Source organism: Lepidochelys kempii, chromosome 13 (assembly GCF_965140285.1).
Source record: "Lepidochelys kempii isolate rLepKem1 chromosome 13, rLepKem1.hap1, whole genome shotgun sequence".
NCBI lineage: Eukaryota > Metazoa > Chordata > Testudines > Cheloniidae > Lepidochelys > Lepidochelys kempii.
The window spans coordinates 6415844-6433138 of NC_136392.1; the positions used below are offsets into that span (position 1 = coordinate 6415844).

General features: G+C 41.6%; 1 protein-coding gene across 10 annotated transcripts in view; it reads right to left on the reverse strand.

The window, feature by feature from the left end:
* The window catches only part of COL20A1 (collagen type XX alpha 1 chain), a 95676-nt gene that overhangs the window by 22365 nt on the left and 56016 nt on the right, over positions 1 to 17295 (reverse strand). For all 10 annotated transcript variants that reach the window (XM_073309068.2, XM_073309067.2, XM_073309061.2 and 7 more), the window contains 6 exons: positions 14658 to 14796; positions 12514 to 12656; positions 12032 to 12141; positions 6297 to 6455; positions 3763 to 3840; positions 712 to 798 (listed from right to left, as the gene is read on the reverse strand). In XM_073309068.2, the coding sequence (XP_073165169.2) occupies positions 712 to 798; positions 3763 to 3840; positions 6297 to 6455; positions 12032 to 12141; positions 12514 to 12656; positions 14658 to 14796 (716 nt within the window). The remainder of the gene's footprint in view (positions 1 to 711; positions 799 to 3762; positions 3841 to 6296; positions 6456 to 12031; positions 12142 to 12513; positions 12657 to 14657; positions 14797 to 17295) is intronic.

Here is a 17295-nt window from a genome sequence, read left to right on the forward strand (position 1 = left end):
TCTGTACAGACAGACAAAAAGAGAAGCCAGCCCTTCTCCCGTAAGAGGATTAGTACAGTAATGCTCTCTTGGCCCCCAGCTGTCACTGTTGCCTTGCAAGATAACTTATTTTGCTTTGGCAGTAGGAGAGGAAAATGAAAGGAAAGGCCAGCCCAGGTTGAGACGGCTGCCTTGAGAGACACGAACTTTGGCAGTTGTTATATTATTCAGCATTATAAAAATACAAATACCTATGCAGAGATGGGCTTGGACCATGATGCCAGCTCCATGCACCCTTTGCTTTGTTGGCACTTGGTATCTGGATCGATACGTTTTGGCTTCATTGCACCTCTGATATTCAGGGGTCTTAAACCTCCCCCAAAAGTTGGGAAGTTCAGAGTTCAGGATGGAAATCTGCCAGCATTTATTCAGTGTTCAGAACCAAGGGAAGAGGAACCCAGCTCTGCAAGTCAAAGTCACTGGGTCCAAGTTGAGCAGAGAAGGACTGCCACTCCTTTAGATGATAAACATGGAGTCACATGCCATGCAACATAGTTCATTGCTTAAACTCCTGTTTCTTTATGATGCTTCCCTTCTCTCCCTCTGTCCAGTGTCTGCCGAGATTGTGAGTTCATGGCAGGGACCTTGTTCTTTACACATGGCTGTTAAATGCCACATGGGTGCCAGACAATACAAACATTTCTAGGAACAAATGTCAGAAGGCAAACTTACAGGGAACCCTGGAGGACCTGGCGGGCCTGGGATACCTGGAGTGCAGGTGCAGGAAGGAGTTAAGGCAGGGCAGGTCTCTTCATTTCTCTGAAAGAAAGAAAGTTATGGGTAACCCTCTCAAAAATTCACTATGATTTTCATGACTCAGGCACCTAAGTCTCATTGAAAGTAGGGTTGTCGATTAATCGCAGTTAACTCACACGATTAACTCAAAAAAATTAACCGTGATTAATCACAGTTTTAATCGCACTGTTAAACAATAGAATATCAATTGAAATTTGTTAAATATGGTTGGGTGTTTTTCTACATTTTCAAATATATTGATTTCAATTATAACACAGAATACAAAGTGCACAGTGCTCATTTTGTAATAAAAAAGAATATAAATATTTGCACTGTTAAAATTATAAAAAAATTGTATTTTTCAATTCACCTCATACAAGTACTGTAGTGCAATCTCTGTATTGTGAAGGTGCAATTTACAAATATCGATTTTTTTGTTACATAACTGCACTCCAAAACAAAACAATGTAAAACTTTAGAGCCTGCAAGTCCACTCAGTCCTACTTCTTATTCAGCCAATTGCTAAGGCTAACAAGTTTGTTTACGTTTACAGGAGATAATGCTGCCTGCTTCTTATTTACAATGTCACCAGAAAGTGAGAACAAGCTTTCTTTTGCATGGCACTTTTGTAGCCGGCACTGCAAGGTATTTATGTGCCAGATATGCTAAACATTCGTATGCCCCTTCATGCTTCAACCACCATTCCAGAAGACATGCTTCCATCCTGATGATGCTTGTTAAAAGAAGAACGCATTAATTAAATTTGTGACTGAACTTCTTGGGAGAGAATTATATGTCTCCTGCTCTGTTTTACCCACATTTCATGTTATAGCAGTCTCGGATGATGACCCAGCACATGTTCACTTTAAGAACACCTTTACCACAGATTTGACAAAATGCAAAGAAGGTACCAATGTGAGCCTTTTAAAGATAGCTACAGCACTTGACCCAAGGTTTAAGAATCTGAAGTGCCTTCCAAAATCTGAGAGGGACGAGGTGTGGAGCATGCTTTCAGAAGTCTTAAAAGAGCAACACTCCGATGTGGAAACTACAGAACCCGAACCACCAAAAAAAGAAAATCAACCTTCTGCTGGTGGCATCTGGCTCAGATGATGAAAATAAATGCATGTTGGTCCGCATTGCTTTGGATTGTTATCGAGCAAAAATCATCAGTATGGACGCATGTCCCCTAGAATGGTGGTTGAAGCATGAAGGGACATATGAATCTCTAGTACATCTGGCACGTAAATATCTTGTGACGCCAGCTACAACACAGCCACATGAATACCTGTTCTCACTTTCAGGTGCCATTGTAAACAAGAAGCAGGCAACATTATCTCCTGCAAATGTATTCAAACTTGTTTGTTTGAGTGATTGGCTGAACAAGAAGTAGGACTGAGTGGACTCGTAGGCTCTAAAGTTTTCCATTATTGTATTTTTGAATGTAGTTATTTTTTGTACATAATTCTGTATTTGTAATTTCAACTTTCATGATAAAGAGATTGCACTGTGGTACTTGTATTAGGTGAATTGAAAAATAATATTTCTTTTGTTTTTTACGGTGTAAATATTTGTAATAAAAATAAATATAAAGTGAGCACTGTACACTATATTTGAAAATGTAGAAAACATCCAAAATATTTAAATAAATGGTATTCTATTATTGTTTAATAGCACGATAAATTGCATGATTAATTTTGTAAATCACTTGACAGCACTAATTTAAATGGTACTTAGCCTCCTAAGTCCCTTTTGAACATGGGACTTAGGCACTGCTGAAAATTTTACCTTATCATTCTAGTACTTAGCTGGATTACATTTCCCATGATGCACCATGGTCTCGCCTCTTGGTGATATGAGGCAGTGCATCATGGGAGTCCAAGGGCCATAGTGCATTATGGGAAATAAAGTCCAGCTGAGAAACAATATTCAAACTGAAATATTTTTGTTTTCATCTGAAGTATTTCAGTTTTAAGCTCAAAACCAAAACATTTTTGGATTTTGAGCATTCGTTTTTTCAGAGAAAATCTAAATTTTCTGCAGATAGCAGATGGTTTGTGTGAAAAATTATGTTTAATCAAAGACCCAATTTTCCATCAAAAAACAATTTAAAAAGGAAAATTTTCCAACCAGCCCTACATTTTATAGTCACTGAGATGTACAATAAATATATCCTGAGGAAAAGAATCAATCTACTCCTTTCTAAATATTTGCCCAAAAAACAAACCTCCTCTCAGTTCAGGAGGAATAAGTTTTTTTGTGTGCAGTAGAAGCCCAGGAGTGGAAAGGAATAGCAGGGGAATGTTATAACTTCAACAGACAAATTCGGGATTTCCGGTTCACGGGAGAATTTGAAATATCAGAAGTTCCCACAGACTGGAAATCCCAAGAAAAAAATGTGTCAGAAACCTGACACATGGCACTTCCAAAACCAAACATAGTTGCCAGAATCCTGGCAGCTACTACTTAAAACTGACATTCTTGTCCGCTGAATGTCAATTTCAGACAGCAGCTGCTGGGGGTCCCATGCAAGCTATCCCAGGCCAGCGACCTTGGGGCTTTCAGACTCATGGGCCAGCTGGTCCCCAAAGCTATTTTCACCAATCATTTTAGGTTTGATGAATTGGCATTTTCTGATGAAGCTTTGTTTCATCAGAAAATTTCCAACTGGCTGTAGTTATAACTCAGAACGGAAGGCCAACAGCCGAGCTGTGTGGCCGTCAGTGCTGGCTTGGTAGGTCTGATTCAGGACAGGAATTACGTGCCCTGGTGGAGATGTCTTTGAGAAGCCAACAGGCATTTTGCTATTAATTTCATTGGGAGTAGACACAGACTCACTTGGACTTAGATCGAGCTAGTTTTATTAGTTTCTCAGGAAAATATAAAAATTGATCTTCTGGCCTATCAATTTTCTATTTAAACTGTCATTTCCTTGTGACGCACTCCCCAGTCTCATCCCAATGAGCACATAGGTCATTCATATCTTACCAGTGCCGGGAGATCACAACATCTATCTTCCTCTGCCCATGAGCCACTGCAAACTATCTGTAAAGACTGCAGCTGGAACTGTGGAGCAAAGAGAATTAGACGAGTCATGAGAAGAGTTACAAATGTGACAGGTGGGTTGGCCGTGCATAATTATTCTACCCGCTGCTGAAGAAGAGAGGCCACCTAACGAGAATGTAGGTGTAGAAAAAAGGATAGAACTGCACACTTGTTTTTTTAAATATAGTGCCTGCAGGTGTCCTGATGAACAGCAATTATACAGGTTATTGTACGTTCCCAGCAATAGCTCACGCCAAGTCTTGTTAAGATGCCAGTGAGAATAATAGCTCATCCTACTGCAAGCCGCAGGGTGGTCTGGCAGGAAGTTGTGTAAATTCTTGGCCACTTCTGGCTGCAGTAGAATGTAAAAATAACCTTATGTAAAAGACCATCATGCACTTTCTCCCCTCCCCCTAACCACCACCCATAGACACATTCTTTCAGAAGCAATTGTACAAACTGCAGACACAAGGCAACGGATACAGACTTTAGAAGGGGTGGCTGGTCATTGGACTGCATTGCAAGTCTCAGGCCTCTGAGGCCAGAGCCTTGCAAAGTGAACTCTATAAGCTCATCCATGCTAACGAAACCTCAGTTTCCGATTTATTCACATTTCAGCAGCAGCCGCTCCCAAGGCCCCAGGTAATTGGCTTCAACACAAACCAAAATGTAAAAAGACAACTTTGCTCCACTGCCACTCAAAGAAAGTGGTAGAAGAACAAAAGTAGCAGATATTCCTGGGAGATGCATCCTCCCCATCCAAATAAATCTGCCCTCCTTCTCAGCCTCTCCCTAGACTGCCAGATCTTTCCGTTTTGATTAGCAAAAGGGCAAATGCCGCATGAGACCAATAAAAGAAAAAGGGGGGGAGATATATTTAAACTCCACAGTTTTTAAGAATGCCATTTTTACCCAATCAAATCTTTTCCCCCAGACATTTAATGATGAGTGAGCAGTGCGACTGAAAGAGTGGGATGTGCAGCATATGGATAGAAAATGAGCCCCATACATCAAATGACACTTAGAGATGTCTTAAATAAGGTTTGATGATAACCAATAATGAGGCGCTCTGTCTCCTCAAGGGTGGTAGAGCTGCAGAAGACATGAAACTTTGTTAGGCTTGAAGCATGATGGGAGTAGAGAAGGTCTGGGCTGTTCATTAGTAGCTCTTCAATGACTGGATCCAGCTCGCTAAGCTGCTAAAAGGAAAAACTGGGGAGGGATAGAGGATATTTTCCTCCAAGGCAGAGGTCTGACATGGCTGCTGTCACTCTAAACCACCACAGTATTTCTTTGGCAAATAAAATTAGAGCTGCTTGAATCCCACTTTTATTATGAATCTGTTCCCATATGGTACAGCTCATTCCTTTGATGGCATTTGTCACGGTACATTGCATGATTCCACTTCCTCCTGGTGTTAGCTGAGGCTGCATGCAATACAGATGGGCCAGATTGCTTGTTCAATGCTGCCTTCATGTGTGGAACGTTGCAGTCAGCTGATCTGTTCTTATTTGCACTCCCTAGATCTATGGTCAGAGTGCTGTGGAGCACTAATTTATCCTTGCCCTGAACCCTGTGTAATCATTCAAACCAGTGCAAATCATTCCCATGAAATCAAGGGGAGTCAGGTGCCAAAATACCTTTGAGGATCTGGGCCCAGGGGCATAAAACACAACCAGATCAGCCACTGGAGTATTTTTACACTTATTTTGCAGCGGTGTAAATGGCAACATGAGGTATAAGGTAATGAAGAATCAGATTCAGGGTGCTTTTTGTCTCTGGTGCTTGCTTTTCTAATGGGTCAATCAGCCCAAGACCATTGATCTTCAGGGCACGGGGCAAAGCCAAGATGTTTATTTTTTTCCTTTACCTGTGGGGCAAAAGTGGGCTTTTGTCTGCCGCTGAGTCTGGTGTTGAGAGGGTTTTTTGAGTTGTAATTTATGGTGACTGCTCTGAGTATTGTTTGACAGTCATTCAGGGACAGTGCACTTTTGAGATTTTTAGACCAAATGAAACCCATCTGAACATGTTGCCCCCCGTGATTATTAGCATGTGGCTGCTGCCAGTCCAAGGGAGCTGATGTATAAAGCCTTCTCTTTTAGAAGCAATCTAGTAACCCTTCTGCCTTTTTCAGCCAATTACAACAAGATCTGTATGTCCTCGGGTTTCAAGACTATGTAGTATTAAAGCACCATGTAAGCTGCTCACCCACAGATCAGGGTGCGAGCTGACGTGGCTACGTGGCACACACATGCTGTGCTACATCTCATCACAAATTCCCAAAGGCAGGAGGAGAATGTGCAAAACATTGCATTAAAAATGCTCAACAAATTTCAAAAGCTTCCCTACTTCAGGGGGTGAACTCAACACAAGAGCAATGGGGGGAGGGGACAGTAGTTCTGCTCTGATTTGTATCCCATCCAATCCTGAATTTAGACACAAGACTCCTCATTAAAACTAATAAACGCTGGACTTACTGCTGCTGACCCACTCCTGGGTCCTCTGGTTCCTGTCAGTTTTCCTAGCATGATGAAGCCAGCAGTGGAGATGCTTCCCATAGCATTGATCGGTTTCTCTGCTATTTTCTTACAGTCCAAGTAGAGTTTGATCCTGAAATGGCTCACAGCTATGTGCACCTGGATAACAATTAAAAATAGATGCGTTGGACCCCACCTGTTGGACGGAGGATTCTTTTTAATCATGTATCTGGCAGAGTTCATATCCACTTCGGCAATCAAAGGCATCTTTTTTTGTGCATGTAATGATCGCAAAAGATATTGGGTGAAAGCCCTAGAGAGTGAACTCCTCCATGGACAATAATACCTTGTCCTAAGGGACATCAAAACCATTGGAGAATCAAAATTTCAGACGAGTGAGAAGGGGGTGGGAGGGCTAGTCCAACCAGCACTGAAATCTGCACTCAGGATCTCCTATTTTTAGCTCCCCAGACTATGAACAGCGGGACAGTTTTCCCAGGGACAGCCAGCTCCTCAGCTCCTCAATACTCCTGCAGAGTTTAGGGGCTATGCAAGAGAAGAGCTCTTCTTCAGATTCCCAGGCCTCTCCCCCAGCCAGCCCTGAGCAAGCCAGGAATCCTTGTGCGCAGAAGCCTTCAGCCCATAACAGTGTCAGTAAAGATGGCAAAAAGTGCTGTGAGCTTCAGCACACAGTTTCCGTCAAAACAACAACAAACAGCCCACTTTATGCACAGAAGGCTTTGGAGCACAGGACTTTTGGCATCCTCGTGGCCAGTTCTTGGGCTGGAGAAAAGGGACGCAGGATAGGGCTGAGAGCTGGAGCACAGTTCTTCTGCAGTCAAACCCTGAAAGACATACACGAGCTTGGGATAACCAAGAGTTTGAGTAAACGGAGATATAGTTAATTAGACTTTGCCTGCATCTACAGAGCCATAAGAGCCCACTGCTGGATGTCAACCCTCTTCTGGAGGAGCCATCCCTGGAGTTGTGATGTGAAGTAGATCAGCCTCCATAATTAGTTTCGTCCTTGGGTTGTCTACTGAGACAGCTGTTAAGTAGAGCAGGACAATTTTTTTGGCAAATAGTAAGTTTGCCAAAAAAATTATTTTTTTCAAAACTCCTCAACTATTCATGAATTCGGGTCGAATTCAGCAAAGCGTTTTAGCTGGCAAAAAAAATAAAAAGGAAAGCTTTTACCATTTTGTGTTGACGTTTCTGAAACAAAATGTTGAGACATTTTGAAACGAAATGGTGCTTTGTTTTGAAATATAGCTAATTTACAAAGACAAAAAAAAGTGAGAAAACACCCCAAACATTACCTGAAACAAAATGAAAAGACCCCAGAATTGTTTTGTTTGACTCAAATCAAACAACAAAAATGTCAGTTTCAGCTGGAACCAAACCACGCCCCCCGCCACCCCAAAGTTTTCAGATGGACTCCCAAACCAAAAAGTCCATTATTTGCTCAGGTCTAGTTGTAAGGTGCTAATTTGGGTGGAGGGTTTTAATTTCTAAATTAAAAAAAAAAGTTGGGGACTATTTTGATGAAATTTTCTTTTTAAAATGTTCCCTGATTTTCAGTCAAACAAGTTAAACTTTTTCTAAGTTTTTGAACTTCAAATCAATAATAAATAAATAAATAAAATACATAGAGGGGTGCAGGGAATTATTAGTTTTTCTCTCCCAACCAGTTATACTGTCATTAGCAACCTGGTCCAGATTTGAAGTGGTGAACTAGTGGTGAAAGAATACCCCATTAGCAGTCCCTGAGCTACGTTATGAAAGACCTCTGAAAATGGGCCGGTATTTTAACAAAAAGATCTCTCTTTCTGCCACACATGAAAATGCAGGGCTTTCCTTTTATAATCTTCTAGTGCTGGTCTTGGTCTCACAGTTATTATTCTGTTTGGAAAGTGGTTATTAACAGCAAATACAAGATGATGTTTGGTACAGATGGGAAAAAAGAATGTGTTTTTCTCTTGCATATTTAACACAAAACTAAACAAAAAACACTTAAAGATGAAAATGTATGCAGAACATTTAAGGTAATAGGCAGTATAGAGTGCACCGATTGATGGATGGGACATGAAATCCCCACTGTGTTTGTAACTGCTTTAAAGCACCATGAAAGGTGTTTTTGGAAACCTACTTCACTGTAGCTTTGAGTGAGACTGAAATCCATGCCTTCATCATGACAAATACTGTACACTACAGGCATTGCACTTTTGAGTGATCATACCTGCCACTGGGGGTCTGGTCAGGGGGTTAGAAGGCACACAGCCAAACGATAAGCAGCTTTAGCAACCTGAGAAGTCAGTTAAGGTTCAAAATGTACTGCCTGTCTCCACTCACAACTAGGAACGAACCCATGTTGAAATTAAAAATCTCAATCTAGATGGGACCTCCGCCATAGCTCAGGGAGGCAGGGTGGTCCAGCCTAGGACTTGAGTGACCTGGATTCAATTCCCTGCTCTGCCACAGATGGCCTGTGTGACCCTGGGCAACTCAATTCGCCCCTCTGTGCCTCAGTTTCCCATATGTAAAAGGCGGATAGTGGAACTACCCTCGCTCATGAGTAATGTGAGAATAAATACTTTCAAAATGGTGAGGCAGTCAGATAATATGGTGATGGTGGCCATAGAAGTACCTAAAATAGATATATAGACTAGTTAGATCTGCAGCTTTTGTTGACTCCATGACTGGAAGAGGACTGAGCTGTGAAGTTTGGAGCCAGAAATGAATGTACTCATAGATCAGGGATGTTTGGATTTGGGGCTTGATTTTCAGTCCATCTCAATTCTTTCTCTTCTTGTGCAGCTTCTTTGTAAAATAAAAAAAAAGACCTGAACATTTGTAGCACTAAGCGTTTTAGACCTAGCAATGAAGACTGTGACAGATTGCCTTTAATATGACAATAGCTCAGATTCAATCTAAAGAAAAAAAAGTTCAGAGGGAACTAAAAGGCAAAAAGTGAGTCCTGCCTCTTTAAACTAAAGCAAACCAAGTTGGATTTATGTTGACACCTCCAGCCAAGATCATTAATATTCCAAAGCCTGGTCATAAGCTAGAAGAAAGGGCAGAGAGAGATGCTTTTAGGAGTAATAAGGTGGGCTGAGGAAGAACTGTGCGGAGACCCCTTCAAAGGAGCTTTTCAAGTTTTGGAAGGTGGGCAGTAAAACAGGAACTTAATCAGTGTCTCCAGTGCAGCAGCTACATTGCAGAGTGACTTCAGGAAAAATAAGAGACAGAATAATATTGTCCCCCAGTGTCTCTGCACAGGGGACTATTGTGTGAGGGAGCCTGAGGATGGTAATAAGCCAGGCACGTGAAAAAATCTTGAAAAGCATAGGAGCCAGGTCGGATGGCAGTCACCTGCAGGGCAGAGGCAATCTCACTGACAAACTGCCCCAGGCGAGGGGCCAAGGAGAAAGGGACAGCAGACCTGAGATGATAAATGTGACACGGCTTCTTTTCCATAATCTGAACTGCACCTACCTAGCTGAGATCTTGCCAGGCAGGGCCCAAGCTGCGCTATGCAGACGCTTCGTTTTACTCCCTCTTGAATACATTGGGCTTTTAATGAGAGTGTTCAAGGCTTGCATTGTGTCAAGGTAAAGCCACATGGAAGGTCCTAGGAGGGAAGACACTCTTCTAACCTCTTGCAAGAGGCATTCCGGAATAAAACACGACCTACTCTGGATGAGGCAGTCCCCTAAGGAGTGCCTGCTGCCTAGATACAGGCTGTGGGGAGTGCAATATTAAAAAGAACACACTGTCTTTACAAGGTGAGAAATTAGAGTGCCCCAGCTCTCGCCATTTTCCCCTCATTTCTCCCTGTCTCCAAATCCCCATCTATCTTGTGCTGACCCATCTATCTTTAACCATCCCCCTCTCCAGCCTCCAGAACACAGAGCTACTTCTCTTCTTGAAATCTTGTGTTACTTCTTGTGTTACTTGCCCCCTTTTATTCAGGTTAGAACTGAGCTTCTCTGCAAAAGTGTTTTATGGATCATGTATGAAGGATGCTCCACAAAAAGCCATTGTTTTCCACCGCTTTGTAATGTTGTTGTCCCAAAATCAAAAGGCAATAAACAGCCTAATTTCTAACAGCCTCTGACAAATCTGCTAGGTGCCCTCAACCTTGAGCTTAAAAAACGATTACTTCTGGCACTTCAGCGGGGAATAATACCACCACCTAGTTCTTATCTAGCGCTGTTCATCTTTAGAGCTCAAAGCACTTTAGAATGGAGGTTAGTATCATTATCCCCATTTTTACAGATGGGGAAATTGAGGCACAGGAAATGACGACACATGCCAAAGGTCACCCAGCAAGTCAGTGGCAGAGCTGGGAATTGGACCCAGGCCTCCTGTGTCCCAGACCTGTGCATATCCGCTGGCTATATTGCCTTAGAATGTGCTCCATGGTAACTCACCTTTTTATAGGTTAGCAGAGTGAACAGCTGTGGCCATCTGACAAACTGTGGGTCTATCACATACCCAATTGCCTTACTTCAGTACCTTCCTGTTTCCTACGTTTCCCTTTTTAATTATTACTCTTATATGAGGAAGAAAGTGATGGGAATGAAAGAGAAACTGGTGACTCCAGTTAGATCCAGGAATAGAGCAATCAGCCACTGGGCAAGCTCCCCTGGCACTTGTGTGCCAGGGCACTTACACCCTGACCTGTAACCCCGTGCAAACCTAGCTTGGCCAGCCCTTTCACAGGTTATCCCATGTCCCCCCCAAACGCCTACTATTAGGATTATCCACCACAACCCCAGTTCATACTACAATCAGCCATTCCAGTCCTTTGCCTCTCGTGAGTAGATGATTCCTTCTGCTGAACTGAGTGGTGATTTTATGGTGGGGGTCAGGACTAGACAAAGACTCGCAAATTCTTTTGCACTTAGACCACGATTCTGCATAGACATACACATACCTTTAACTTTAAGGCCAATAGGCCTTCAGTAGTCTCACTGACTTCCACAGGACAATTTAAAAGCTTAAATCTTTGCTTGGCTGGGACTAGAGGTGACATTTCAACGATATATCCAGAGAAAAAGGGATAGTGCAGTTACATAAGTACCATTCTATTCACCACTGGGACTACAACACTGCATCATAAATGGACATGCATACACGCTAATAAACAGATCAGCTGAGCGACACATATCGGGCAATATTAAAATCAAGGCAAGTGAACTGAAAGAGCTACCATGTTAGCTCTTATAATGCATCCCTTATGGAGAAAAATACATATTTTTTCACAGGGTGGTTATATCTTTGCTAACGCGTTTATGTGAAAATATATAAAATATACTGTACAAAACTGGCAAAAATTTCATATTTAAAAAGGAAGCGCGTGATTCAACATGCATTACATACATTTCACTACTGTAGCATTTCATGTTTCCACCAAATATTACATTTTAAATATGACAATTAGCCAAGTTTGTAATGTGTGGATATATTTTATATACTCATATGTCTTTTAAATATATCTAACTATGTTAGATATGTTCAATACTTGGAAAATATGTATTTTTCATATGGGATGACTCAAAATTCCTTACAATTGCAAATCAACACAAACAGGTTGGCCAATTGGCTAATGACTTTTTAAAGAACATTCTCATAACCACTCTTCAGTACAAATAATATATACTGACTGCATTTTTTTCTCAGCCTGCCCTTGTGAGATAATGATCTAAGTTACTCCCTCCCTTGATAAGGACCTTATGAAAGCTCCCATAGAATATCTTCTTCACTTCCTGTTGGTCAAAGGTGACTTCCTGTAAATCAGCCTTGTAGTCATGATTGAAATAGGTCAAGGATTTCTTACTGGCTACAGGGGAAAATAGGACAAATAAGAACTTAGAATTAAAATAGAATTTGATTTCACCTACAGCATGTTGAAAAAAAATATAGGCTTAAACATACTGAAACACTTAATACTTGTCAAGCTTTAAAAGCACAAAAAAGGAAAATAATGGTCAAAGTCAAGCATACATTGCAAAATGGAGTAAATAAAATTAGAGTTTTTAGTGGGTTTTTAACTATACAGAAAAACATTTCCATATGTTATTTCGATAGCTTCTGAAATGTTCATGCTGGACACTGGCAAGTTTCAATAATAAAACTGTCCAACTGAGTATAGAAGTTGGTTCTGTTACTCTTTCAAATACCTGAATCTGATCTATACTACATGAAACCTTACAGTCAAGTATAACCCCGAGGATTGGCTGGAAGTCCTCATCTGTTAGCTGCCACACGGCAAAGGGCACTTTGGGAGTCTCCGGAAGGAGCCGGAGGAGGATGCTGATGGTGTGCACAGACGGAATCCCAGAGAGAAGCACTTCACTGGAATGAGACAAGCAGAAGTCAGCTCAGTGACTAATGATAATGAATGGCAGGGAGCTAATGTTCTACTTTCCTGGCAACCAGAACAGTTCTGAGCTACATACAGAGTGGTGTTACTGAGGCATGATGGCCTGAGTGAGGCTCATTTGTGGAAATCAAATACAGGGCCAGATCCTTTGCTGGTGTAACTCGGTTGAAGTTGAAGGAGTTACCCCAGTAGAGAATTTGCTCCGTATTTTGTACATTCCTCTTGGGTTTAAAAAACACATGCCCTAGAATTTTGCATGTGCAGGGCATCCCTGTGGCCTTGTCATAGCATCAAAAGGGAGGTACAGGTCCAGCCATCATGGTCAATCTCTCACTCCCTGTGTTGGGTCAGGGAATGCTGAAGACACAGTGAATGCAGCCTTGCATTATTCAAAAGAGACACTTCTGGTAGCTTATCGAGTTACTTTGATGGGCTCTGAAAGGGTCCTATCCAAAACTCCTTGTCAAGAAGAATGAATGATGGCTGTGATGGATGGGGTAGAAAACTAGGGGAAGACCTTCAGGCCTTGACAGAGGTACTTAGAAGTACCTTGCAAAAAGACACATGAGCCATACTAAGATCACTTGTGAAATTTGGGACTCAAAAATGAAACCCGTGAGAGGACATGTAACAAGTCAAGCCATGGACTCCTGAGAAGGTCTTGCTTTCTCTTCTAGACTTCTGTTCCAAACTTGTTACAAAGCACTTACTGCATGCAAATGTCACTCAAAAGGCATAGGTCAAAAGTGAATGAAGAAAGAAAAATTTGCCATGTCACAGATACATTTGTAATCTGTATGGGCCACATTTGCATGAGTAGATACACAACACTTCAACAATCTTTTCAGGACTGCTTCAAACATAACATCAAGTTTTGTTTTGTTTTAAATTATATAATGTCCTTGGAAGGTCATATTTGTGTATCTGATACTCCTACTGGTTGAGCAAATGGATTTGTCTATGCTTTTTTAATTACTTAGAGCCTTCTGAATTCCCCTACTCTGTTTACTGTAAGAAGCTTTGCTTCTTTAAATAAGATTTAAATGTTCCCAGTGCTTTAGTAATTAGGCTTCAAAATAAAATAAAACTGACTATTAAGAGTCAAATCTGCCATGATTTATACTCCATAATGCTACTGGGGTCATTGGCACTGCCTGGAATGAAAGTTGACCCATGACAATGCATAGGACTTTGAGAAGGATCCCAACTAATGAGGTGCACAGTAAAGTCACATTCCAAAGTCACTGGTTAATCCTTCTTGTCAATCAAAGTCAAGCTGCCCAGTGGAGCTATAAACTTGTATTCTACAACAGTAATTGTCAGACTGCAAACCAGGAACATTAGGGGAAAGGGTGAAAGAGGTTAAAAAGGCCCGGCCCCAATCATGTTTCTAGCTGAAACTTTGCTTCAAAGTTTGGTCTTTTAAATGCATGTGGATGAGGAGAGGAGTGGTCATGGAAAGAATTAAATGTATCCCCAACAGAGGACAATTAAACAGAACTCAATGGTCATCACATGCAGTCTTTCAGCACTTAATTCTGGACAACAGCGATATTGAAGGCACACAGCTAAAACAGGGAAGGTGCCATTAGGCACCTACAATCTGAGCTTGGCCTTGCAAAAGTTCAGTGCCCCAATCACCCCACTGTATTCAATGAAGTTCCTGTGACATGTCCCATCATGTGATCCATCTTGAGGCAGTTCAGGGGGTGATTTATCGATCAGCACAGAATACATGTCTTCTAAGGGGGGAAAAAATCTTTGCATGCTTTTCAGTTTCACTAGGGTGGGGTTAGCATTCATGCTATTTTCACTAGGAAATAGCCAGTTGAGTGTTCACTAGGCCAGTATCTACACCCACCCCCATCAGTCGATACCCTTCATTGTGTGGACCAGAGCCAATGTTTATGCAACAGACAGAGAATAAACTTTTGTTGGAATCAATGTGGTTCTCAGCTATCTTCCCAAACTACCTTGTTCTCTGGGTTAGCTGAATATCTCTGAAGAGAGTGTAAGTACGGGTCCCGCTGAACACATATGGTTCCATGGCCACTCCTTTAATGGAGGCATATTCTCTTTCCACCAGTCCAAAAGCCTCCATCATGTCAAATCCTGGTGCAGTCAGAGAAGGGCAGAGAAAAACACTTTGAGATAGTAGGGAAAACAATGGTTTGTAAGGGATCTGCCTGAGCAATGGTTGCTCTTTGTTTTCGCCAAGGGCAAGCACATTCCAGTAAGGAGAAGGCTAGTAGGTATAACGAATCATCAGCCTGATCAAAACACTCTGCATACTGTGTCAGTGTTCTGACTTGAATGCTCCGTGTTTCCATTAAAGTGCCCCTTTGGCCTAGAAGACATATGCATAGATCCATTTTCCAGATGCAGGTAACAGAGAAACAGAAAAATTTCAGGCTAGATTTTTCCAAAGTGCCCAGAAGGGAACTGCAAATTCTACCCATTTGGAACAATGGGCGGAGCACTTTTGAAACTCTGGTCCTCAGTGACTTGCTAAAAGTTATAGGGAAAGTTTGTGGCAGAGTTGGTGGGAACAGAACCTAATCCCTGAAGTGGTTGACCTTTGTCTACTCATTAGACCAGACAAAATGCTTCAGATCTGTGTTGGTTAGGCCACCTGCTGGATGGAGAGAGCAATGCTCACCCCTGTGACATTCTTTGAGATCCACAGATGAAAACTAACTAGGCAGGTGCAAAGAATTATTATTAAGCACATTTTTCAGCAGAGATAATTAAAAGCCCAGAGAGGCTGAGTGAGCTAGCTGGAAGGTAGTGTTGCTTAGTTGCTTAGGCACTGGCCATGCAACCAAAAGATTTATTTTGAGATAAATGATGAATGAATATTTATTATGGAGCAGAGTTAAGGTGGTTTTATGATAAAATATGATTTTTTTTACATTTGAGAAAAATGACATGTTTGTTCACTATGTGAGCAGTGTAAGATCCAGAAGGTCATTAACTTGTTTTCTTGCTTTAACATCCTTGAGTTTTATAAACGATAGGTAAATACAGTCTGTCACCTAGGAACCTTAAAAATATATTTGAGTTATTTGTTCCTGGAATGAATTAATTACGGTTTGTAAGGGCCTCAGCCACTGTAGCAGACCTAATAAATAAGAGTGGCATTTTTTTAAAATCTATTAAATGGAAAAAAAAAACCCTAAAAAATTTGCTCTGAAAAAAAGCACAAGTTATAATGAGTTCTGCCTTTTCAACTTGATGCCAAATATCATAAAAGAAGTGGATTCTGTCCAGTAATTGCTTAGGAAAGGGAAAAAAGAGAGAATTATTCTCTGCTGCAAAATGTATCCTCTCATGTGCGAGAGTCATGAAAGTTGGTAAAGTAAAGTATTTCCATTTCTCTCTTCATTTTTCAAGTATTGCCCAGAGGTGTGATCTGCCTTATGCGGTCTATAAAGATTTTTCCCCTGACATCTTTGACATCTCATCTCCAGCTTCATGTAGCTTCATCTCTTTTTCCCAGTTCATCATTAAAGCTCTATGAGTCACTTTCTTATTTCAGATTTTAATACAAGCAGACCTTGCAGTCGGGGGGTTGGGGTTTTTTTAGCTTATCGGAACTTACAGCAGGCTGGGGAGGGTAAAGGGAAATAACCAGTTTGTTTTAAAGAGAAAGGGGGACAAGTTCATCACATCATTTCCCTTTCAATCTGTACTCTCCCACCTCAGCACCACTTACTATTGATTGGATCTTGGTTCTGGTGGGTATTTTGCATTTGGGCTGCTATAATGCACACTGTCACTATGCAGTGTTCAGAGAGCTCATCAGATTATTCTGACCGGTTTCAGACCCATTTCTCTCTGATTTAAGAACCCTGGGATTGGTATATTACCATGTCCATTAAAATGTATATCAAATATAATAACAATGTTTAAAAGCAAAATTTAAATTACAGTTATAACCATATTATTAATCCACCAGTGAGACAGTTATGGCACTGGGCTATTTCTCTTGATGAATCACCTGTGTCATGTAAGACAGGCACAGAGATGTTTGCTTGGGTATTATGGCTTGATTAGTTTGGCCTGGACATACACAGACTGAATAGTCTTGCAGGAATGGGGGGAAGAGAGGTCAAACAGGGCAGTCTATGGATCTTAGATACTTATCCGGCACCCTTTACAAGAGGATCTGAGCACCTCCCAGTCTGTGACGTATATATCCTCACAACACCCCTGTGAGGCAGAGAAGTCCTATTATCGTTATCCCCCTTTTATGGTTGGGGAACTCTGGCAGAGAGAGACGAAGGGTATGTCTACATTTGAGCTGGGAAGGGTGATTTCCAGCTCACCATGGTAGCTCCGCCCAAGCGACACCTTAAAAATAGCTATGTGTTAGCAGCACCACGGATGGTTCCCCAGAGCACTGCCTGACCCCTGGATGTGTACTCAGACAGCTAGCCTGAACTGTGGCCCATGCAGCCACAGATGCATTGCTATTTTTAGGTGCTAGCTCAACCAGAGCTAGCGTGGGTATGTCTACACGAGCTGGGAATCACAGCTCCGAGGTCAGTGTCATACTTAAGCGACTCCAAAGGACTCCCTGGCAGGGCTGAACCAAGGTCTTCTGAATCT